The sequence below is a fragment of the Patiria miniata genome, unplaced genomic scaffold (assembly GCF_015706575.1).
Source record: "Patiria miniata isolate m_02_andy unplaced genomic scaffold, ASM1570657v1 HiC_scaffold_22, whole genome shotgun sequence".
In the NCBI taxonomy this organism is placed as follows: domain Eukaryota; kingdom Metazoa; phylum Echinodermata; class Asteroidea; order Valvatida; family Asterinidae; genus Patiria; species Patiria miniata.
In genome coordinates, this window is record NW_024037061.1 from 2,929,741 (window position 1) to 2,953,574 (window position 23,834).

At 40.8% G+C, this 23,834-nt stretch overlaps 1 protein-coding gene across 1 annotated transcript; it reads right to left on the bottom strand.

The window, feature by feature from the left end:
• Positions 1-14,216: 14,216 nt before the first annotated feature.
• LOC119730567 (N-acylethanolamine-hydrolyzing acid amidase-like) lies at positions 14,217-23,828 on the bottom strand. Its single transcript, XM_038203544.1, has 9 exons — positions 23,587-23,828; positions 22,287-22,457; positions 21,274-21,400; positions 19,855-19,945; positions 18,019-18,107; positions 17,701-17,879; positions 16,915-16,977; positions 16,380-16,475; positions 14,217-14,446 (listed from the first exon to the last, which is right to left on the bottom strand). The coding sequence occupies exons 1-9, from the start codon at positions 23,784-23,786 to the stop codon at positions 14,371-14,373; spliced, it is 1,092 nt and encodes a 363-aa protein (XP_038059472.1). The 5' UTR covers positions 23,787-23,828; the 3' UTR covers positions 14,217-14,370.
• Positions 23,829-23,834: the final 6 nt, after the last annotated feature.

Consider the following 23,834-nt stretch of genomic DNA (forward strand, 5'->3'; position numbering starts at 1 on the left):
ATCAATGAATGCCAGGCGGGGCCCGCGATGAGAAACGCGTTTGAGGGAACTACCCCCTCTAGTGGTCTTTCCCACCGTACACTGCAAAAACTGTAGTGTTAATTTAACACCGTTCGGTATCCATATAGGACAACACCAGTAAAAACTTAACACCAGATGGTCCTATATATAGATACCAATGGTGTACATCTAATACTGCAGTTTTTGCAGTGTATAAGTTGTAACCGTTAACCTTCGCTGGTACCCCCACCGCGCCCTGCAAACATGGGATCGGCGGGAGGGGGAGGCGTACCCAAAGTAAGTGACGTCATCCAACAAGCTTCCGGTTCCCCACGGCGGTGAACCAAACACCGGATTATCCATCATTGTGGGTGGGTGGGGGATGCCTAGTTCTTGTTGCATTCTATATCCGGAACGTGCACATGAGAAAGCGGCTGTGTAGGCTGCCATTCACGGACATTATAGTGGGAGTCCACTTTTGGGTGACTCACGATTACTCAGCTCTATCGGGTTCTGCTTCACATGTCAGCACTGTCAATGACATTATTCTTCCGTACATCCACCACGCTTTCCGCAAATTAAAAAACAACACATACATGAATACGCCTATACAGACACGTACACTCATTGGGTGTTCGAGTTCTTATAGGCCTAATTTGGCAAAATTCTCTGCACGTACTACACCCTGACCCATAAGGCAACGTCTGCGCTTCACACTTATAAGACCGTAATTTTTAAATTGTAAGACGTATAATTTTGATACTTGGTATTACATTCAAGCTACCATCAATAATTAAGAAATGTCGGCTATTATGAGTGGAAAACTCTACGATATATCGATCAGTGTGTGCTCTAGTTTCTAGGAAAGCCACTGACCAGGTCAACAAAGTTGGACTCGTCTCAGACTCGCACTGAGTTTTAATATTGACAAATATATCTTGGAACGCATGTCGTGTACTCGATTTCAAGGCATATAGGTTCATTTGCATTTATCCCAAAAGTAACCAATAGGCCTACTGAATTATTATCAAAAAGCTCACTTGGAATAAAGATCGTACTGGTAGTAAACACCCCGTGAAATGATTCCGTCTGGCTTGCTGCCATTTAGAATAAATCAAGAAATAGGTGAATTTCAACGATCAGTCGATTGATGTTTGAAATAAAGAGTGCCATGGATGGACGAGGCGTGTCTCATGATCAATTCAGGTTGTTCATTTCACTATTCATGTTTTTTTCGAAATGTGTAACATCCACTAAGCTGAAACTTCAACAGGTTAGGTTTTGAACATTCTCCTTTGGATAATTACCACAAAGGCAACCTTCCTGTTATTTTTAACAATTTCTTTTCAATTAGCAACCACACATATAATACTCGGTCCTCGAAACATATATACACTCAAGTTAAATGTAAAACCACAGCTCTCCAACACAGCATTCGCTTTCAAGGCTGCAAACTCTGGAACGGATTGCCATTATGATCTTTCATTTCTGAAGCGAAGTCTTTTAACTGTTTTCAAAACATTGTTTAGAAACTACTTGCAAGGAAATTGATTTTGTTTATTTGGTTTATTACTCCTTTAACACTCTCACAGTGTTTATATTGTACATTGTTTTATACATACATTCTTGTCTTTATTAAGTTAATGGAACGTCTTAGGTTGGGGTGTGGTAGTTGGGCGTAAAGGGAACACTTGGGATTTTCTCTCGGGGGGTGGGGGGTGGGGGTGGGGGGGTTAAAAGAGAGTGTTTCATAAGTCCTTTGACTTCTTACAACTTCCTTATAACTTCTCTGCTTTTCATTTATCTTTGTTACTTATCTTTGTCATTTACTTGTATGTTTTGTTTATCTATTAAGTTACGTACTTTATATTTTTTCATTATGAAGTTATGAAATAAAACTAGATTGATTGATTTTGAGTGGTGTTGGAAAGGAACAAAATGCATAAAAAGCAAATGATCCTATATTGCTCTAACACCAAATTATCACACGGACATCTTTAAAACAATCGCGTGTCATGGTTGAGCTCCTCTTTTTGTGGCATGGTATGAATTCGTCATAACTTTGTCAGAGGCACATAAACAGGCAAAAGTACGGCCTTGCCCCCAACGGAAACTGGGCCCAACCCGATCCCATGCAGTCACCGATATGAGGTACCGGGCCTGTGGTATCACTTCCTTCCTCTGTGCATCATGCATGCACACTGCACACCCATCAGAGTTACCACCAAGCCGTGGCCGGAACGGGCCTAGGTTATCTTAAGGCAACATGTCCCGGTTCTTTGGCATAATCGGACACTGATGTGTCTTTATGAATAGATGATCGTGTAAAACGTGTACCGACATGCAGTTTTTTTTTTTCAGGAAGACAATACTGTTCAGTTTATTTTTAGGGGTTTTCTGTTCAAATTGTGAACTCAAAAATTTGGTTCATTGACTGAACATTTGTGAGAAAAGTTTGCTCATTGGCTTACTGCCGGCCATGTGACACAACAGCGAATCACCAAAGAAAATAAACTTTACAACAGCAAAACATCCAAAATTATGGCAACTTAAATTTTGTGTTGAAACAGCTGTAACATTGAGGTTTCTGCCTGAAATAACACCACATAATTATTTGCTCACGAATATGGGAATTCGCATTAGCATATAAACCAAAAAAGGACCGAAATACCCTTGAAAATGGCAAAACGAAATTGAAAATATAAAGGCTAAATGGGAGTAAGGACACAATTAAGGTGCATTTTTAAGGATTAGATAATTACATTGCATGGGCCCTTTAAAGGCATGTCATTGTCACTCTATATATTAGTGTGATCTTATATATTGTGACTAACGACTTATTGAGTCACACAAGTCAATCACAAGAGTTCACAATTCTAAAGTCAAGTCGCAAGCTATTTTCATCACAATGAACTGTCACAAAAGACATATGTCATTGTCACTGTTCATTCCACATTAGTTGTGACCTTAACATTGCGACTTACGACTTACGATTTCAGTAACAGCTAGTCTCCACAAGTCAATCATAAGGCTTCGTAACTCCCAAGGCAAGCTAGCAATTCAAATGAATAATGGGGCAAACTAAAGACATGCCATTGTCATTGTTATTCCACATTTCTTGTGACCTTTAATTGTGACTTACGACTTATTTTGAGTTACAGCTAGTCTTCACAAGTCAATCACAAGACTTTGCAATTCTAAAGTCAAGTCGCAAGCAATTCAAATGAACTTTGACCTTTTACTTGCTACTTATTGTTTGAGTTGTGATGACACTTGACCACAACTTTGCATGCAGAAAAACAAATCAATGTTTGATTGCACAATAAAGGCGCTGTGCTGATGACGTCACACTTTGTTTACTTGTCCGCTTTTCTATGGGGCTAGGAAACCGCCATCCCTACAAAGGTTCCCATAAGAAAGCACACGTGTAAACAAAATGTGACGTCATCAGTACAAAGGCTTATTGAGTGCAACAAAGTGCGGCTGCCGGTATAAAATGTGCAGAGACCGCACTATACTCGATGTGAAATAATGGTTGACATCATCTATACTTTTCAAACGTTATTTTTAAGCTAAAGCAAATTTCGTCTAACTATTGGCGCCACAAATTACGGACCTCCACATGTTTATTGCGAGTCTTTTAGTTTGTAATTGCTTCACATGACATTTTGAAAACATTTCAGTTCTCCACAGTCATGCTATTTGTAATTATAACCTGATTATGACAGTTTTCTGTTTTGAAAGTTTCGCTTTCACTTCCTATCACGCAATGAAAGAAAACAAAACAAACTGATGTCCAAGCTTACGCACGACATATCTCAAAAATAGAAAGGTACATAAACAGCGCCAGGGCCGTAGCCAGCATGGTGGAAGGGGAAGTCGTTTTTGACATGAAGTAGACCTTTTTACCATAAAGTGGACCTTTAGTTTTAATATGTAATAAACTTTTGATTACGCATTGGAAGTGCATAATCTAGAGGAAAAGGTGGCATATTGAAGGGCGTTCCACCCCGAACACCACCCCCCCCCCCCCATGGCTACGTGCCTGAGCGCAATAACTGCAAATTCATTGCTCAATCTAAATAAAGTTCATTGTTATTTGTGACCTTAACGTAATTCCCAGTTTTCTGTTTGTAAGTTTCACTTCACTTTCTTATCACGCAATGTTCATCACCGTTAAACCAAATGACTAATGTCCAAGCTTTATTATAGGCCTACTCGTACAATGACTAGATTCAACAATCGAAAGGTATATAGCGCAATAATTGCAAACTCATTGATTAATTTAAAGTTCATTGTTATATCTGTTTAAGTTTCCCTTTCACGATTTTTCACGCCATTTTCAGCACCGTCCAACCATAGAGCAAGGGGTCCTTAATTGCTCTATGACAAAACTTAGGCTCGATTGTGAAAGATATAGAGCGTATATAGCACAATAATATTTCATATTGATCAATCTCAAGTTCACTGTTATTTGTTCTATAAAAAAACTTGTTGTCCCAGTCTTCTGTTTGTAAGTTTCGCTTTTCCTTTTTTTATCGCGCAGTGAAAGCACCTTAAAACAAATGACTAATGCCCACACCACTCAAAATTCGTTAGATTATTCCAAATTAATAATTATTAATCAAACCCGTGAAAGAAAGTTAATATAATCATTTCCATTTATCACAACAGAAAGTGAAAGAAAGTCAATATAATCATTTCCATTTATCACAACAGAAAGTGAAAGAAAGTTAATATAATCATTTCAATTTATCACAACAGAATAATATAAATGCACTTTAAACTTGCTTTCAATTAGATACAAAATGTATCCAATCAATACTATTATTATAACTGGTGCTGGTGTTTCGCTTTTCCTTTTTTTATCGCGCAGTGAAAGCACCTTAAAACAAATGACTAATGCCCACACCACTCAAAATTCGTTAGATTATTCCAAATTAATAATTATTAATCAAACCCGTGAAAGAAAGTTAATATAATCATTTCCATTTATCACAACAGAAAGTGAAAGAAAGTCAATATAATCATTTCCATTTATCACAACAGAAAGTGAAAGAAAGTTAATATAATCATTTCAATTTATCACAACAGAATAATATAAATGCACTTTAAACTTGCTTTCAATTAGATACAAAATGTATCCAATCAATACTATTATTATAACTGGTGCTGGTGTGTATTAAAGTATATACTTTTTTGATAAGATAAATGTTCACAAAATGGCCCATTTATATAGTTTTGCTAAAAAGTTGTACATGTACCTTAGGAAGACAAGGTATAAATTAGTGAGTAAGACATCTAAATATTTTCCCTAATGCTTCAAGTCTTATTTCTAGACATAACTGTATGGTCGCAAATAACCTAAATCGATTCCTCGTGAAACAAAATCCAAATAAAATTGTTAGGTTTAATAGTGTCCTTAAAGTTCGGATTTTTAGTGCACAAGTCTGCGGGAATGCATCCCAAAGGTACAATTTCCCGTAAATCGCAATTACTATTACAAAATTTGATACAATTTATATTCAGCCGCCTGCGGTTATATTATAAATTCAAATACACTGATATAAAAAAATTAAAATTATCCACAATACATTATTTAATTACTCGGGGCTCTAGGTTTTACACTGTATTCTTATGCGTAGCAACATCATGCTTTAAAGCCGTGCAAAACCAGTTAAGCAGGAAAATCCTCTAAAAGTGTTTAAACATGACAAAAACCGCCAGCAGTTTTTGTCTTAAAGTAAAGAATGTGATGAAACAGCATTTCGTTCTTCACTTATATAGGAAGTCGGGTGTTAATGTGACACCAGAAATGTAGCACGAATTTTAAATTTTCGAACAAATTTCCAAAGTTCCAAACACATTGCTCAAGTTTTCAAACGGAATTTATCGTTTTATAATTCGCTCGCCCCCTTGGTCTACATTTTTAGAATGCTAAAGGTAAATAGCACAACCACCATAAGCATAGCCACACTTTTTTGTGCTTTTATAAACTGTTGAACCGTTCATCTCAGTTACCAGTTGTTGCCCTATTTTAGACAGATGGATAATTATTTTTGCTTCCATTTCAGTAAGCAATGACTTGCCAAGGGCGTTGCAATCGCTACTCAAAAGTTGGGGTACTTTCCTCATGTTAAAATAGTGCTTCATCTCGTGTTCAACTGTAGTATACTCGTTTTACTGTCCCTGCAATGTAGGCATACACGTGCGTCAATAACAAGCCCAACGTTACCAACTTATTCAGTTACATATTACATGAAAGCAACGTGCTATACAATTTCTATGATTGAAGCAAATATTGTTCTACCTGTAAAAAGACATTAATTGCTAATTTCCATATATGTGACCGGTTCTGCATTCTTGGCGTTCGAGTTTCCCGCGCGAACTTGGACTGGTACCTCGCCGATCGCTAGGTATCCCGATGAACTTGATACAGGCGACGCCTGTCTGGCCATAGGCGCGGTCGTCAAGTGCTTCTCAAGACGGATGGTGGTCATTTCTCGGTTGATATGCTGCTGGTTGGCGGTCTCTGGATTGACGTATTCCCCCGAGGACTGGTAGAGGGCGTTGTCCACGATGGCGCCTGGGGTAGAGACTTGAATTACCTGCGGTGAGCGCTGGTCCACGTTGGTCTCCATGTCAAAGTTGGGCGCCACGACTCGGGAGTAAACAGGCGGCGGGGTCGAACCGACCATGGGTTCTTGGTACCCGTGTGAGTCCATCACGGATTGCTTGGTCGGCGTCGCTCCCCACTTCTCGTCCGGGTCGAAGATCGTCGCGTACATGTACATGCCGTCGGTGCCGGAGCCGGGGACCTCGTGTCCCGGGTTGGGCCCCCCGAAGGTGCTCGGGGATATACGGAGCGGCCGTTTGCTGGTTGTTGGCTTCCCGTGTCGTTGTCTCTTGCATTTGCGGCAACAGCAGTAGACTATGAGAGCTAGGAGTAGGGCGACTAGGATCGATCCACCGCCGATGATGCCGATGGTGGCCGGGTAGGACCCGAAGATGAGGAACGGTTGGCCGGGTTTGAGGGTTGATGTCACCGGCGTGTCCCCAGTACTCGCTTCAAGTGGCGTCGTCTCAGCTGTTGGATCAACAACAGTCTGTCCAGGACTTTCCGTCGAGACGACAAACTCCGTGTGTCCTGTGGCTTGCTTCCCGTTTTCAAAGTACACGGTGCAGTGGACGTCCATGCCTTGGTCTTCCTCTTTTACTGTAAGCAACCTCATCCTACTGGGACCGGTAGAGGAGAAATAAGCTCGGTTGTTTCCCAGAGAGGGGACGGTGTGCCAGCTTACTCTGTAGGTGAGGCTGGTGATGTTGGGTAAAACGGTGCAGAGGAACTCGGCCACGCCTCCTATCACGATCGGGTTAGGGGCGGAGCTGACTACCACTTGAGGCTCTGGCAGAACGGTGATGGGACCGACGGTGCACTCCCTCATGCTTGCCTCGCTCCCACAACCGGTGACAGACGCCGTGCAATGGTACATCAACCCCTGGTGATCTTCTGAAACAGTTAACGTGATCTCTCGGGTGTGGGTGTTTTGCATGGCGTCATGAGTACCTGTTGAGACGACAACGGTTCCATCGTCCAGCGTCCACACGGGGACTGCACTCCGTGAAGTACAACCGAAGGACACAACGTCCCCAGTCAGAGCAACTACAGGCCCCACGGGGTTGCACATGTCGGTACTGTCGTAGTCTACCACCGACGATATCTCTATTGAAACCGGCGACTGGACGACATCATATCCCGAGCCAGCTCTGGGTTGGTACACCGTACAGCTATAGTTTCCTCGGTCCTGCTTGCAAACCGGCTGGATGGTTAGCAAGGAGATCACATTGCCGGGAGGATCCTGAGGGATCTCGGACAGGGTGAAGCGGGAAGAACCAGGCCCCTGCGGGTCTTGACTCGGTAACAGGTCTCCGTCCCAAGAGATGGGCTGATTGTCCTTGCTGATGGCCACGACTTGGCCGTTGCTGACGGTAACTTGGCATTGCATGACCACCCGTCCGTACTCTGCCGGCTCCGAAGTTGATACCGACATAGAACCCAAAGCTTGGGGAGCTGTGTTATCAGCAACAGTTCTCACAACCACGAAAACCATCCAAATCACAAAGCGCGCCATTTTGAGGCCTGATGATAAATTCCTCTGTAATACCAAATTCACTGAATGTTCCTTCATTACACTGCGATGTACTATCTCACACCAGTACGCCACAAAAACAGACTGATACCAACTTCGACCAGTGTACTTTATCGGGCCAACCCGGATGTCTAATCCACACGCACTACCTATTTTGATAGAGGCAGTTTCCTGTGTGTGTGTATGTGGTGCATTGATGAGCAAAGCCGGGTGGTTCGCTATAGCTAGGTACAGTCCCAAAAATCCCACGTCACAAAAACAGTCGTCAAAAACGGCGGTTCGGTATGAACTCGTGACATCACTTTTGGTTCTCATTTCCGACAGGCTATTTTTGGCTCCGAACCCAAAGAAAAAAAAGATAATGGATACCAAAGGGAGGGCCCAAAACCTTCGGGGCGGGGCAAGAGGCCTCGATTATACACTTTGCTTTAAAGCCCGAGTCCATCATTTGCAGCTATCCAAAAAAGTAACTGACGTAATTATTGTTGAAAAACATACTGGTTGAACGATAGTAAGGGGACTAAACTCCCTGTGAAATTATCCTTTCTGGCAAGCTCTCATTTTGAAGAAATCAACGAAAGAAGGCATTTCCAATGGTGCGTCTTAAGAAGCACCGTAGGAAAATTTAAATTAGTAGTTCGTTTTGTTATTCGGCGCAGCGCGCACAAGCATTGGAACGACGCACAGGCGCGCGCGGTTGCTATAATTCGTCGGATCAGTGCGCGACATCGCGTAAAGCTGCAATTCAAAACAATTCGAAACATGATTTAGCAACTTTTGATTTGAAATTGAGATCCTAGAATGCTGTTTTCCTCGGAATATAAAGCTGAAGCTGAGCTGAAACTTTATCAAGTAAGTAGCCTTGTTCAATGCGGTCTCTCGGCTTTTTGTCGAAGGGAGATAATTGGGCCCTAGCACCCACAATCAACGCGGTTACGTGCGTGTACCACCGACCCTTGTCCGTACGAACGGTTCGGTACTAACACAACCAGCAAGCACACACACGTGAGTACGGACTGTACGCATGGTGTAATCATGGAATAAGGCAGTAAATGTAGGCCTACTATGTTCTGCGTGTGGGTGTACGTACGTACGAGTGGGGGATATACGCGCCGCGTGGCCTGTCGAACGACCGCCTTGTTGGGTCTGCAACTTCCGGGTTTAATGTCTTTCTTTACTTTTTCGTCCAGTTTTGGAAAAAAATGGGCGGGCTTCAGGTATGCGGGTATGCCGTGATGATTATGTAGGTCGTCTTGGATTAATCACATGAAACAACCTTCGCAATAGTATGATTAATTCATTTTTAAGCTGACCAATCGTAAGCTTCACAAGAATCATGTGACGTCGCGCGGCATGCATAATGCATTAGTCATCATGGCGTCTTCCATGTCATTTTAACGAGAGCGAAATGTTCGTCACTTTTTCAACAATTTGACATTGATTCGAGTTTTTCGGCTCGTGTAATGAATCCATTTGAGTGGGCAACGATCGTCTAATGACAGCATTACCTGCAGAATTCGTTGGAGCCTTCAATACTGCTTCGGACAGACTGGGACTGAACGACTTTCACCCACAGCAACGGGCCGCCATTGCAGCGTTTCTTCGCGGATGCGACGTGTTCGTTAGCCTATCGCGGGCTGACCAATGAGAATTCAGTATATACGCGGGGGTGGTACCTCATTACCGTAATAGGTTTTGCTGGGTCAACTCAAAACCATCAAGGCGTTGGGTTACGCGGACTAGCTCATGCATGTATATGTACTTGTACATGTACATGTACATGTACTGTGTGTGCATGGCTGTTGTACGAGTACGTGTGTGATGTACGTGCGTACGTACATGTACTGTACATGTACGTACAAGCATAGCCTTGCTGTATGGTACAAGTTACTTTCTCACTAGCAGCGTACGGGCATCGATAATGTGCACGCAATTATGCCTTGCCAAGTTGATTAGGGATTTTGTCATCGGCGATTTTTTTTTTATCGGCGAATCGATAAGCCCGCAACGCCTTGGTCAAGGCTATCAAGTAAGTTGTTCAGTATCCTTCATTAGATTTTGAACACTTTTGTTGCTTCAAACGAACAAAATGCACCAATTACAAATGATGGACTAGGCCTATAGCTTTAAAGGGGAAAGGGATGATGTATAAAGTATCGTGCGTTATTTCCACATTGTAATATTGAAACTTTAGCCGGCCTCAGGTCGACCTTGCGACGACACAGATCAATCGGCGACTGACTTTTCAGGATCAAGCTGTGTCTGGGCTACGACCGTCGGGAACATTTCAGTCGCCGATTTTGTGCGACCTGAGTGTAACTGCGACGATATTTTTTTAAAACAATCGGCATTAGTCGGCGCTCAAAAAAATAAACAGTCGCAATAGTAGAAAAAAATTCAACTTCTCCGACGTGTTCCGCGACCATCAAACGATTTCTCAATTTGGTGACCTGAGCATTATTTTTCTGCTTGATGCCGTCGCAACGGTTCCGTCGTGGCGCAAGCAAATCGCGGGTCGATCTGAGGCCCGAAAGGTAGAACTGATGGCTTAGGGAGGGAGATACATGTACATAACGTTTTAATTTCTTTCCCTCTGTTATTTGGAAAGATATGGAAATTAATGTCAGATTTTATTCCTAGCAAAACGTATAACGTCTCCGTCGCGTCTAACGCGTACGTCTGATATATCAAAGCATGCAGATTTAAGCGATCTCGCGCCTCAAGCAATCGGAGTCGACTTTACTAAATCATGGCGTCATTTCATTCCTAAATCAGGACTTAACGTTTGATTGGTCAATTCACATGCAGTGTTTTGTAATACAACAGTCGGGCGCGTATTGCGTGACAGAATACAGAGTGCGTGACCAGGTTTTTTTTTTATCCTTGTCTATGACGTGACAACGGTGAATGACCGTAGACCGGATATAGAAAGAGCCCGCTGATTGGTCAAAATCTAGAGGTCAAGATGCGGTTGTCTTGTATAATTAATATCAGCGAATCTGCTCACAAATTATAGACCATGGATTACATAGACGTATAGCGGGCCAACTTGCAATACCAAATTTGAAGAAAACAAGCAAACAAAAGAAATGAATTACCTTAAAATTGTTTGTAACAATTCCTAAAGTTGTTTATGACTTTTTTTTTAAATCGAGACAATAGTCAAGTGGTATTTTATGTAGTTGTTGGACGGTATCCAGAAGGAGGAAATAAAACTTGCCCAAAAGTATGGTGTTCCATGTGTGCCATCGATCGGCGTCGCATTTTTGCCAGAGCATATTGTGCACTCACACTTGTTTTGAAGTAGGGCATACATGTACATGTATTTATCAAATGCTTCCTATGTGAGTTATTAACTGGTCTGCACCCTGAAAGAGATGGCATGATTACTACAAAACTATTACTTATGGTTCTGACAAGGAATAAGAATGATCAAGTATGTCCTTTTCCCCAAATGTAATAATAATAATAATAATAGTGGGTATTTATAAAGCCCACGTATCCACCAGGACTGGTTCTCAAGATGCTACATCATTATTACCCCTGCTCATTGGGCCAATGAAACATTCCAAAGACAATCTCAGCTCCCTGGGGAGTATGCAGCTCGATGCTGCCATTTCGGTGCAAAGCAGCTAAATCAACCACAATAACCATCTCTGCCCTCACAGGTTCCCATTTACTCCTGGGTGGAGAGAAGCAATGAGTGACAAAGTGCCTTGCCCAAGGGCACACGCACCATGACCCCAGGCTGGACTCGAACTCACAACCTGCAGCTTTACGTGCAGACCACATATCCAATGCCCTTAACCACAAGACCACAGCACTCAATGCTAACATATAATATAACACAACCAAAACAATTAACATCTAAACTAAGGAATGCAGTCAATATGAAATTTTATTTCAAATACATGTACTTTTTCAACATAAGCGGCTTTCTTGGTTTTTTTTAATTTTAAGATTTATTTTCATTACAAAAGTCTTTGTCTTTTATAAAGATAATACATATATGTAGTTACAAACAATACTGCTAGATCCGTGGAAAAATAATTTAAATAAATTATTTTTCATCTACAAAATTTGTCTTATATAAAAAAATATTTCTTCCAATATTTATTCTTGTCAAAAATTGCAAGCAATTCATTTGTAAAGCTTCATTTATACAATATAAAATTTTTATCGGAATAAGCCAGTTCTATTTTATTCTTTTACCACAATTTATTTACAATATTTTGCATTGTATTTGGTTTTATAACAACAAACATCTGTCGGCTGCAAATTATATTCTCTCACTGATAGCATTTAAAAAGTACAAATTTACATAATTTACTGTTTAAAAAAGAATGAATTTTTTGGTCTTAACTTCACACCATCTAATGGCTGTAATTTACAAGGCATCATTATTTGAAAATCACTCTATATTGTTAAAGGGAAAATACAACATTTGCAAACATCAAAAAATAAAACTACCAAATCATTTTGAAATACCTTGCTGGACTGTTTGTGAATGACAGTGTAAAGCATCCTGTAAAATCATGGCACCTGGTATACTGTTATTTTCAAGAAAAGCGGTTTTTTTTGTATCAATTTCCAACGCTGATCGGCCGATCAGCGTTGGAAACAACTGGCTTTTTTTTCAAATACTGGCCCCAATTGACCATCGCACTTGTTTGCAATCGATTACAAACCTATGAACGGGTACGAGCCAGCTGGACTGGTTCCCTGACCTTACAATTCCCCAATGTATGTAAACTGCTCTGTTTCTTCTTATATGGAGTCAGGGAACCAGACTACAGGAAAATGATCGTTTTTCTTGGTTTTTATAGCATTTTCGAACCCAAAACCTCAAAAAAGTCAGTGTAACTATATTTGCTATATATTTCCAACCCCCCAATTCCATCCATTTCTGAAAATTACAGCAAAAGCAAATGATGTATATTCCCTTTAAGGTAAGGTTTTACGTATTCATTCTGCTTAGTGTGGGAGATTTACTGGTCTAACAAACTAGTTGACGTTACTTCTCTGAAATCGTAGTTGTATATAGTCCAGAGCATGGTGTCAATATAGCCTTGTTCAATGCGTTTGATGCGTGTCCGATGATTAACCATTAACATTACAGTAACTGTGTGCTATCCACTCACACGTACCGTACAAAGCATGAACAGCGACCTCACGCGGCTAGGCTACAATGCCCAAATCAGTTGGCGCTGAACCAACGCCTTGGAACAACTGTGCGCCTTGGCTTATGTTTTTCCTTATTTTGTTGCCAGATTTCCAGCGATGACCTCGTATGTGAATACAGATGAGATTATTATTCAGTACTTGGTAGTGGACGCTCATATTTTACATAGACAGAGAGCTGGATAGTGTGGTTACGTTCTCCAACAAGTTTGGAGTCTGCAGACCAAATATAACTTGAAATCCAGCAACAAAATGACAAATATTGCCCCCAAAAATTAGGCCATTGCGACGGTTGTTTCAAGGCGTTCGTTCAGCACCAACCGATTTGCATGTTGTAGCCTAGCCCGAGGTGGATGTTCGCGTTTTGTGCGGTACGTGACTGCATAGCGCATCGATACTGTTTAGGATAGTGGCCGACCGATGATCATCGGACATTATATAACCAACATACAGATCCTTGTCATTTGATTGGTGGAACTCACATCATGTGGCATTCGTTATTACTCCCATTCACGCCGGGTCTCAAAAAGTACTATCCGCCCATGGGGAATGGGAAATACTATTGAACAGTTAGGATCATTTTTGTTCCAAGACGCGGTACTTGTGTGCAAAGGCATGCTGGTGTGCGCGTTCAGCGTTGCGTGTAGCGTGTATTATTCTAAAGAGCCAGCGCTACAGCGTTGGGTTCAAACATTTTCGAGAAGGGGTGGTTTGGAAGAGAGAAATACATTTCCCATCAATTTTGTAGTGAAATAAAAGTTCAAATATATCAAATGACAAGGATCTTTATGTCAGTTATATAAAACAAATATTGAGTGGCTTTAAATTGTGAAATGGGAGGAATAGTATCATTCTGTAAAATCTGGACTTTTCCAGTTCACTTGGCTTAAAAGTCCAGATTTTACCTTGCGATAATATTCCTCCCATTTCACTCTGAGCCGCTCAATATTTGTATACTATCGCCAACGCCTTGGCCAAGGCTAGTGTCAATAATGCCTTTCCCACCGGTCCTTCTTATATCATTACTTACTTCCCAGTTCTAGCCACAATGTCGAATGAAGGTTGCATAGCTTGATGGGTGGGCGGCACTCATAAGAGTGGTGTACACAGTGCCTCTGGGCAAAGTAAAAAAAAAATGATTTTTTTTTTTTTTAACTTAAAGGGATGATACAACATTTGCAAAGATCAAAAAACGAAATGATCACATTATCACGAAATACCTTACTGGATTGTTGGGAATGACAGTCTAAAGCATCCTGTGAAATCGTGGCTCCTGGTTTGCTCAAACTTTCAAGAAAAATTGTATTTTTCCAACGCTGGTCTCCGACCAGCGTTGGAGAAAACTGGCTTTTTTTTCAAAAACTACTTCTATATTTTCGTATTTAGTTATTTCGCATTTCCTTTGCAATTGATTACACACCTGTGAAGAGGTACAAGCCTGCTCGACTGATTCTCTGACCGTAAAATTCCCCAAAGTCTATAATTTGGTACGTTTCATCTTAAGTGGGGTCAGGGAACCAGACTACAAGAACATGATTGTTTTTCTTGGTTTTTCCAGCATCTACAAGCCCAAAACGTGAAACAAGTCATTTCAACAATATTTGCTGTGACATACTAATCCTTCAAATCCATTTATTTATGAACATTGCAGCAAAAGCAAATGTTGCACATTCCCTTTATACAAACACTGGAGTGGGGTTTGAACCTGCAACCTTCTGATTACTGTTCCAGTGCTCTACCATCTGAGCTATCCAGCCCAATGCTGGGGTTCCCCATTCTCTCAACTGAATGTCTTAAATTTGATCTAGGGGCGCTAGTTAGAAGCCAAAAACCCATATATGCCATGTGACCAGGGATCACGCCCAAAGTCACGATGCTAGCAACATTATGCAATGCTGCAAACCTGGGAAAAAGCAACTTGGATCACTCAGAGAGGATAAGGTTTTTCATTACAAATTTTCAAATACACCAAAAAGACAAAATATTTCGATGAGTAAAAAAAATTAAGCAACTAATAGCAACATATTTCCAACAGTACAAACCTTAAATCAAATTTTGTATATCTGTATTTGTATTTTTCTGTACTTGAATGAATATTAAATATTGAAAGGGAAAACTAAAATGTGATCTAAAAAAAAAAAAAAAATTCTGTGGTAAGGCCCCCCAAAAAATAAGTCGGTCTCTGGTCAGCGCGCGCGTCGATTTTAATCATGTGCGTCGATCTTTTTTTCTTTTTCCAAAATGTTCCGCGGTAGCTCCAACAGTGCCCTCTATTTCCGCACCTCCTCAATTTTTTTTACCAAAGAGCACCAAGGAATGGAAAATTGCACCAAGGCAAATGATCGAAAGCACCAAGGCATATTATGGAGGACACCAATGTACATGAGGACACCAAAAAAGAAAAATAGTACCCCACCTTGTCTGTACAATCCAAGTTTGAAGAAAACAAAAAAGCCGCGTGGCCGCATCAATTCCGGAACTTTGGTCTGACCAGAGACCAAATTTTTTTTTTTTTGGCCTAAAAGTATATTTTTTTATGCAGTGCACCAAACCGTCAAACTTTAGATCAATAACTAACTTTGGCAGCAGAATTTTCCATGAAATAATAAAACATTTTACTGTTGCTTTCTGTTATGAACCAGTAGTTTGTGTATACAAGCAAAAGTTTTGCAGTATTCGGAACGGATGACGGATAAACACGCAGGGAGCGAGGCCGGAAATATCTGTCAGCGATCCGCTCGCAGCAAGTGAGGCCGGAAATATGAGTGCGCGCTGCCCGAGGGTGATGCTTCAACCTGCCTGGCTTGAGGTCGAGTGAAAATAAATCCCGCGCCTCGTTCCGTTCTTGTCAAAATAATCCCGGCATGAACTTGTTCAACAACCATGGCTAAAATTTAGGTAAAATGATCCCATGCATACATGACACTCATTGTCAACAAAACAAAGAAGGCTCTTTTTCTAAAGGTCTTTAAACCTAGACTTTAAAAGACTCTCTGTTATAGGAAAAATCTCAAGTACTGAAAGAATGTAAAAACTGTTTTTACTTACGAGTTGCACACGAGAGGCAGAGAGAGCACCTTCAACATGGCATCAAGATCGATGGCGTCTTGGCCAATCGCATTCATAGCCTTGTTTCCAGGATCCCTGCAATCAAGAAGGTTACACTTCTAGTATTACTTTAAATTATTTTCTACTGGCCATAAGCAAAGATCCTTCTTGAAGTCATCTTCCCTATTACAACCAAAGCCCCCTTAGCTCCTTAATTTTTTTTATGGTGGCCAGGTCAATATAAGACATAATTTTCTCTTGGCGGAACATCTTGTCGGTTTATTCTCATTCAAGCTTGGTAAGGACTATAGATGTTGGGCCTGGAGCAAAAGGGCACAAGCTTGCACCAATTTAAGAAATTGAGGCCAAAAATGAGAACAGCGAAAAAAAACCAAAAGAACAAAATCACAAGAGGCTAGAAAATCACAGTGACTGCAAGTGTCCGACAAGACAGCCAGCCAAAAATGAACAAGTTTTGAAAGGTCGAGGGGTGGTTATACTGATGCTATTTTGTAGTTTACTTTGAATCACATACCTTCGGTCATCACTTTTTGGTGGTGGTTCCCAGTGATCATAGTTGGTCTCGAGCACAAACCATCTAGTAGCAAAAATAAGGACATGGCACTTAAAACAAAGTTGTATTTCACTATAGAGTCGTAGTAAGCCCATCACAAGTCATCCACTACTGAGTCAAGCCCCATGCTACTGAAGTAAACTGTTAAACAGAGGCATTCCTTTGTTATTGTTCATCGTCCGTTACTTGTGACTGGACATGTGACCTCACTTCTGAATTTGTGCTGTTTGTTTACAGCAGATCTGGATCGCAATCGATGATCTGACACGTCAATCTAGGCCAAGTTCGGGCAAGGACCATTAGTCGACTAGTGGTTGATTTGTGACGTACCTTACGCCTGCGCACTAATAGCAACGTGCGAATGTCTCTAGTCAAACGCTGGTCAAAACGTCATCGCAAAACTTCTGGATCCTGGCTCTCTGCTAGCGTTATGAATGCGCGCGGCTATTGGTTACCAGCGAAGCAACCAACCCCAGTAGGCTGGTTCCAAATAGTCGACTAGCGTAGTCAACCACCGTCGACTAGACAGAGTTTGGGCAAACGTTAGTTAACCATTGGTCAACTATAGTCCTTGCGCGAACTTGGCCAACGTTGCTCCAAATCACGTTTTAATAGATCCTGCTTACGAGGTGGGTTCACAAGATCAAAGATGGCGATCTGCGCGATGGATGGAAGACAAAGTTAGGGTTTTGGAGCAGATCTGAGGCAGTAGATCCGAGACTGATACTTTGCTGGCAAGACACTTACCTGCCATTTGAAAGGTCAAGACGCCAGACATCCACAGCTGTAAGACGGTCTCTGGTGATGACAGCGCCCTCTGCTGACTTAGCGCCGCCAACGATGTAATAGTTGGGTGCCGTCTCTGGGTGGTAGGCGAGGCGCTGCAACGCGCTGTCAAAAGTCGCTGTGTCGTTACGGGAAAGTGCCTGCATCGGGCAACATAACCAAGAAATAGAAGTCAACAAGACCGGCAAGCCTAAATCTAATTCACAATTGTCAGTCAGTGAGATAGGTATGCATCTTTAAAAGCCACGGGCTTTTGCTATAAAGCCTCAATGTACTCACATCTCGAATCTGGAAGGACGTGAAAACGGTCTTGTCGGAGATTAGCGCTTTCAAAATCTGAATGATGTCTTCCAACATTGTACCTTCATCTAACAAAGGGAATTTGGGTATGAGATAAATTAAAATCGTCAGCTTTCAAAAATGTGAGTCTGGAGAACAATTTTTAAAGGCATACACAATAATTTGCATTCATCCAAAAACTACTACCGTACCCCATTATTATAAAAAAAAGTCTGTTCTGGTAATAAACAACCTATGATATAAATCCGTCTGGCTTGCTGTCATTTAGAAGACATCACAAAATGTATGTGGCATACAACGATCAGGCAATTGACTGATTTTGAGAAAAAGGGTGTTGATAAAGTTGTGTTTTGTGATCAAAATGTGGGGAATTTTAAAATTAAGGTCAGTAAAATAAAAACCTTGCAAAACATGTTAGGGGTTAAAGGGACACTAGGTCCTGGAACAGCCCAATTGGGCTACAAAACGCGCTTTGAACGAGATGATGATAATCGGAAATAACTTTTAAAAGTAGGATATAAACATCCACACAACTATCCTTTCAAAACTGGGCGTTTTTGTGTTATTCCTGTATTATGCGTGCGAGAACGAATTTCGGGGTCCACTTTTGCGACCCCACAAATTCGAGCTGTTTGGATGCTAGTTGTGATTTCATTCGTACGCGTAAAGTGTTCGCCTTTTGCAGACGTTGAAGAAACCACAACTTTTTGCATTGGTGATTGGTCACCGCGCGCTGTTCCCGAGACACACAACGTGTATAGCGTACATGAGAACGACACGAAAAACGTATTCGTACTCCGTCATGTCCGGGAACGGTAAGACATTAGGTTGGTTTCCTTTCAACCAGATGTTTGAAATAGGATAAGTAAACAATCCAAAACATAACATTTTCGGGGATTTCAGGACCTAGTGCCCCTTTAATTCAGCTTTTCTTTTTACACATAGGTTAACAAAAATAAACTAACTCTTGACTTTCAACATACCAGTAACTTCCAACATGAAATTTTACAATCAAATAGGTTTTATAAACCTTCCTAACAGAAATAGTAACACAAACTACGGGTACTGCGTTATCTTGAATTATCCATTAAATTTTATGAAAGACACCAACAAAATATAGTGACCAAAATTTAATTGTGACTCTTGATTTTTTACAAACTCTTAGAAGTTTACAATGTAATACATATTGCCATGGCACTCCTAAAGAGCCATCTACTGCACAGTATTACTTAAATTATCTGATTTTTGATAACTAATTTTTTTCATAAAAGAAATCAAAGGTTGATTTTGAAGTTTGACAAACAACATCAAAGGTCGTATTAGGCGAAGTAAAAAAACAACAAGTTTCTCGTCCCCGCCCGCTTCCTTTTTGGAGGCCGCCTGGATTTTTTTATTATATTTTATTTTGAAAAATGTAGTAGAAAGACACCGAAAAAGTCTACAAATTCATCGGAAAATAAATACCAATACCAATACAACTCTAAATGACACTGTAAATATGTTCAATTCTCTTGTCCAACTTGTCTTTCATCTTTAAAAGTGTCTTTGAACAGTGGAAAACCAACGGTTGCAGGAAATTTTAAAAAGGCGGCCATCTTGAAAAAAATAAAAAATAAAAAATAAAAAGCCCCGCTTCCTCCCTTTTTTCAAAAACCCCGGACGAGAAACTATTTTTTTTTTTACTCGGCCTTAGGCCTTCAAAAACACTCTAAAAGAACATCTGATGTCTCAAAAACAAACATGGATTGCCTAAAGCAAATAAAAAGTACTGATTTGCGAACAGTTGTCTATTTTTTTTTTTTTAAAGTAACTCACCTCTCTCATTCAAAGACACAGTAAAAGCATTTGGCCTTTGTCCAGTGTAAAATCCCACTTGCCCTACAAATGACGTAGAAGTGTACAGGGTCTGCAATGGAACAAATCACGTGAAATGAAATTTAGAACCATACACTTACCATACCGCCCCAAACTACCGTACCCTACCTACCTATTACTCCCTGTACTGCCTGAAACCTTTCAAGCTCTGTATGGTTTTATGGATTCTTAAAGGGAATATACATCATTTGCTTTTGCTGTAATTTTCAGAAATGGATGGAATTGGGGGGTTGGAAATATATAGCAAATATAGTTACACTGACTTTTTTGAGGTTTTGGGTTCGGAAATGCTATAAAAACCAAGAAAAACATTCATTTTCCTGTAGTCTGGTTCCCTGACTCCATTTAAGAAGAAACAGAGCAGTTTACATATATTGGGGAATTGTAAGGTCAGGGAACCAGTCTAGCTGGCTTGTACCCGTTCATAGGTGTGTAATCGATTGCAAACAAGTGCGATGGTCAACTGGGGCCAGTATTTGAAAAAAAAGCCAGTTTTTTCCAACGCTGATCGGCCGATCAGCGTTGGAAATTGATACAAAAATACCACTTTTCTTGAAAATGACAGTATACCAGGTGCCATGATTTTACAGGATGCTTTACACTGTCATTCACTAACAGTCCAGCAAGGTATTTCAAAATGATTTGGTAGTTTTATTTTTTGATGTTTGCAAATGTTGTATTTTCCCTTTAAGGCAATAAACACAATGTAATACAATGTAATACAATGTAATACAATGTAATACAATGTAACACAATATAGTAATACAATGTAATACAAGACAGAATGACTGTTCACTGGAATTCTTTTCATGAATAATAATCGGCATTTAAGAATGCTCTTTTTAGTAAACTAAATCACAGCGCTTACAGTATTATTATTATCCCTGATCATCGGGCCAATTAAACATTCTGATTACCATCTTAGCTCCCTGGGGATTATACAGCTCGATGCTGCCTGTTAGGCGCAAACAAGCTTATTCAACCACAATAACCATCTCTGCCCTCACAGGTACCCATTTACTCCTGGGTGGAGAGAAGCAATGAGTGACAAAGTGCCTTGCTCAAGGGCACACGCACCATGACCCCGGCTGGACTCCAACCCACAGCTTTACCCACAGACCACGAATCCAGTGCCCTTAACCACAAAGCCACAGCACTCCACAATCTGGTCTACACCATTACAGATTTAGCCCATACATTCAGTTCGTGGTAATCCTATACAATAGCACTGCCCGACTCACCAGTGACGGTCAGTAAGACACTTGGCCAGTCCTCTGGGACCAGCAATTAGGCTTAATCCCTGAATTTATGTCTGTTTTAGCTTAGAGAATCTTTCAGAAAATGCCCTCTTCTACTGACCTTTCCGTGGCTCTGAAAGTCGACAACTACCGTCCAGTTTCTGAGTGTCGCGGTGAAACCATAGTCCATATTCCGAGCATGCCAGATGTTCCCTTTGCTGTCTTGAGCTACAATACTGGTGCATCCTCTACACCAAAACCAACCAAAAAATAAACATTGTGACGCTAAGGCCAAGTAAAATACAAAAACATATTTGGTGTTCTGCCTTTTTGAAAAAAAAGAGGCCCTTTTTTCCCCCCTCCAAAATGACTGCCCGACCGGGCTATTTTTCAAGATGGCCGCAAGCTTTTTTTTAAAATGGCCGCCACTTGGACTCAGGAAATGACATACCAGCTTTATATGGGCTAGATGCAACAGACAAAGAGGCCAGAATGATGTCAATATTTAAAATTCATCATTTTTCGTTTTTTTTCCCACAAAAAATTTTTAAAAAGGAGGCAGCCTCCAAAAAGGAAGTGGGCGGGGACGCTAAACATATTTTTTTTATTTGGCCTAAAAACACTGACAATACGCTCTGTGCTTAGAGTCATGTGGGCTACAAATGGACATCAGGCCGAGTAAACACAAGATGCAGTTTCTCGCCCAACCTTTTTTTTTTAAAAATAAAGGAGGCGCGCGTTTTGTTTATTTGCTTCCCCCCCCCCCCAAGATGGCTAATTTTCCAAGATGGCGGAAGGATTCTTCAATTTTCTTGACTATTTTGCTGACAGAAAAAGATGTCCAAAGGAGCCATAACCCTTTCTACGTAATTCCAATCTTGTTGCAAACAAATGAAATATTGACAACATGTGCAAAACATATTTCAAATGTATGGTTAAATATTGGCCAAAAAAAGCAGACGGCCTGTAGAAGTGGATGCGGCTGGAAACAATAAACTAGTTTATTTTTCTACTTGGCCTTACATTTGGAAAATCACACTGCGCTGTAAACCATTTAGCCGCAAAAAGCGTCAATTCTCCCGCTTCCAACTTGCAACATCTGCGCTTGAGATCTGAATATAACAAATTACTTACCCTGAAAGAGTGATATCATATATAAGATTATACAGCACGATTTCTCCTACATCCATCTGAAAGTGCTTGGCGATACCACGGATCTCACCAGCATAAGGCGAAGGCAGATAATAGTCCAGCGCCCCCCCAATGATCTCAAGAAGTTGCAGTGTCTCTTTGTTCACCATTTTGCTGCAAAAGAAATTTGGAAGCAAAATCAAAACGAATCACACAATCACTGCAATATTTTTTTTGGGAAAGAGTTCCATACCTGGACATCACTTGACACCCTGTGCACAAACCCTATGAGACTGGTCTGAAAGTGTTTTCTCAGTAATACTTCAATATTTTCCATGCTAAATTTGACTTTTTGGACATATTATCACTTTCTGATGGCTGCTACTAGACTGATAGTGCCCTGGAACTATGGGTCTATGGTAGAGTGATAGGTCACTGAAGCGAAAAAATAGTGATGGCCATATGGGAATCTTTCCAATTATTCTGACAAAAACTATAAAAGGTCATAAGTTTAGCCAGCGTTCGAATCCAAGAGCTTTATAAGAAATCGCCCAAAGCCAATGATGAAACAGCGAATTAGAAAATGTGTTTAAAAATCTGGTTCCTGGATAGCATTTTGTGAGTTCTAGAACCATGAGGTGGGAGTCTGTGACACGTTGTATGGCTGCTATTCGCAAAGCGAAGTGAGCATAAATTTTGCACCGTAAGTCATTGCAAATACTTTTTGCAAAGTTGTGCTTTTTTTGGGGGGACTCGAGTCTTATTAGCCTAGGCTTCGCTCGAATCGAGTCGAGTCTTCTGATGAGGGACTCGAGTCGAGTCGAGTCATTTGCTCGCAGTGACTCGAGTCGAGTCGAGTCATTTGCTCGCAGTGACTCGAGTCAAGTCGAGTCATTTACCCTTAGGGACTCGAGTCAAGTCGAGTCACCAAAAATTGTGAATCGAGTCAGACTCAAGTCGAGTCATTGACTCGAGTCATTACAACTCTGATAAATAATTGTTAACACTTTAAATTAATAAACACTTTATTGTTGAACACATACGAACAAAAGGTCATTTCCTGAAATATTTTTAATCCTGAAGCAGTGAAGGCTGAACATTAAATGGGTAGTGCTAATAGAAAAAAACTCCCGCTTTCCTTTAATTATAATCCAAAAAATAAACTTCACATCTTTTTTAATAACAATTAACACGTATACATATCTTACTCCTAGAACTATGAGGCTCCACGTAGTGGAGCCTCATATATTTCTAGGAGTATACATATCTCGCTCGGATCATCACTCACGCGCGGTCGACTTACTCAAAAACTGCCGTGGCCATTTCTCGAAATTCACTGGCATTCCAGTGTTGCAAGACGGACTCCCATCGCTCTTCCTCGGGCAGATCGATGTTCATGGAATACCTGGGAGCTTTTTTGAGACCCTCATTCCAAGTTTGAGAGCCTAGGACCAGGGGAATTGCGAGGAAAGTGAAGAAAAGGCGCCACATTTTGAAGTACATCCGTGCGCGAAAACACGCTTAAGTACAATGTATGCTGCGTGCATGCAA

Excerpts from the sequence above, each read along its gene's own strand:
- LOC119730567 (XM_038203544.1), bottom strand. The coding sequence starts at position 23,786 with ATGTACTTCAAAATGTGGCGCCTTTTCTTCACTTTCCTCGCAATTCCC. Across the intron at positions 22,458-23,586 it reads ATGGCCACGGCAGTTTTTGA|CAAAATGGTGAACAAAGAGA; the intron begins GTAAGTCGACCG and ends TTTCTTTTGCAG. Across the intron at positions 21,401-22,286 it reads TATGATATCACTCTTTCAGG|AGGATGCACCAGTATTGTAG; the intron begins GTAAGTAATTTG and ends GTTTTGGTGTAG.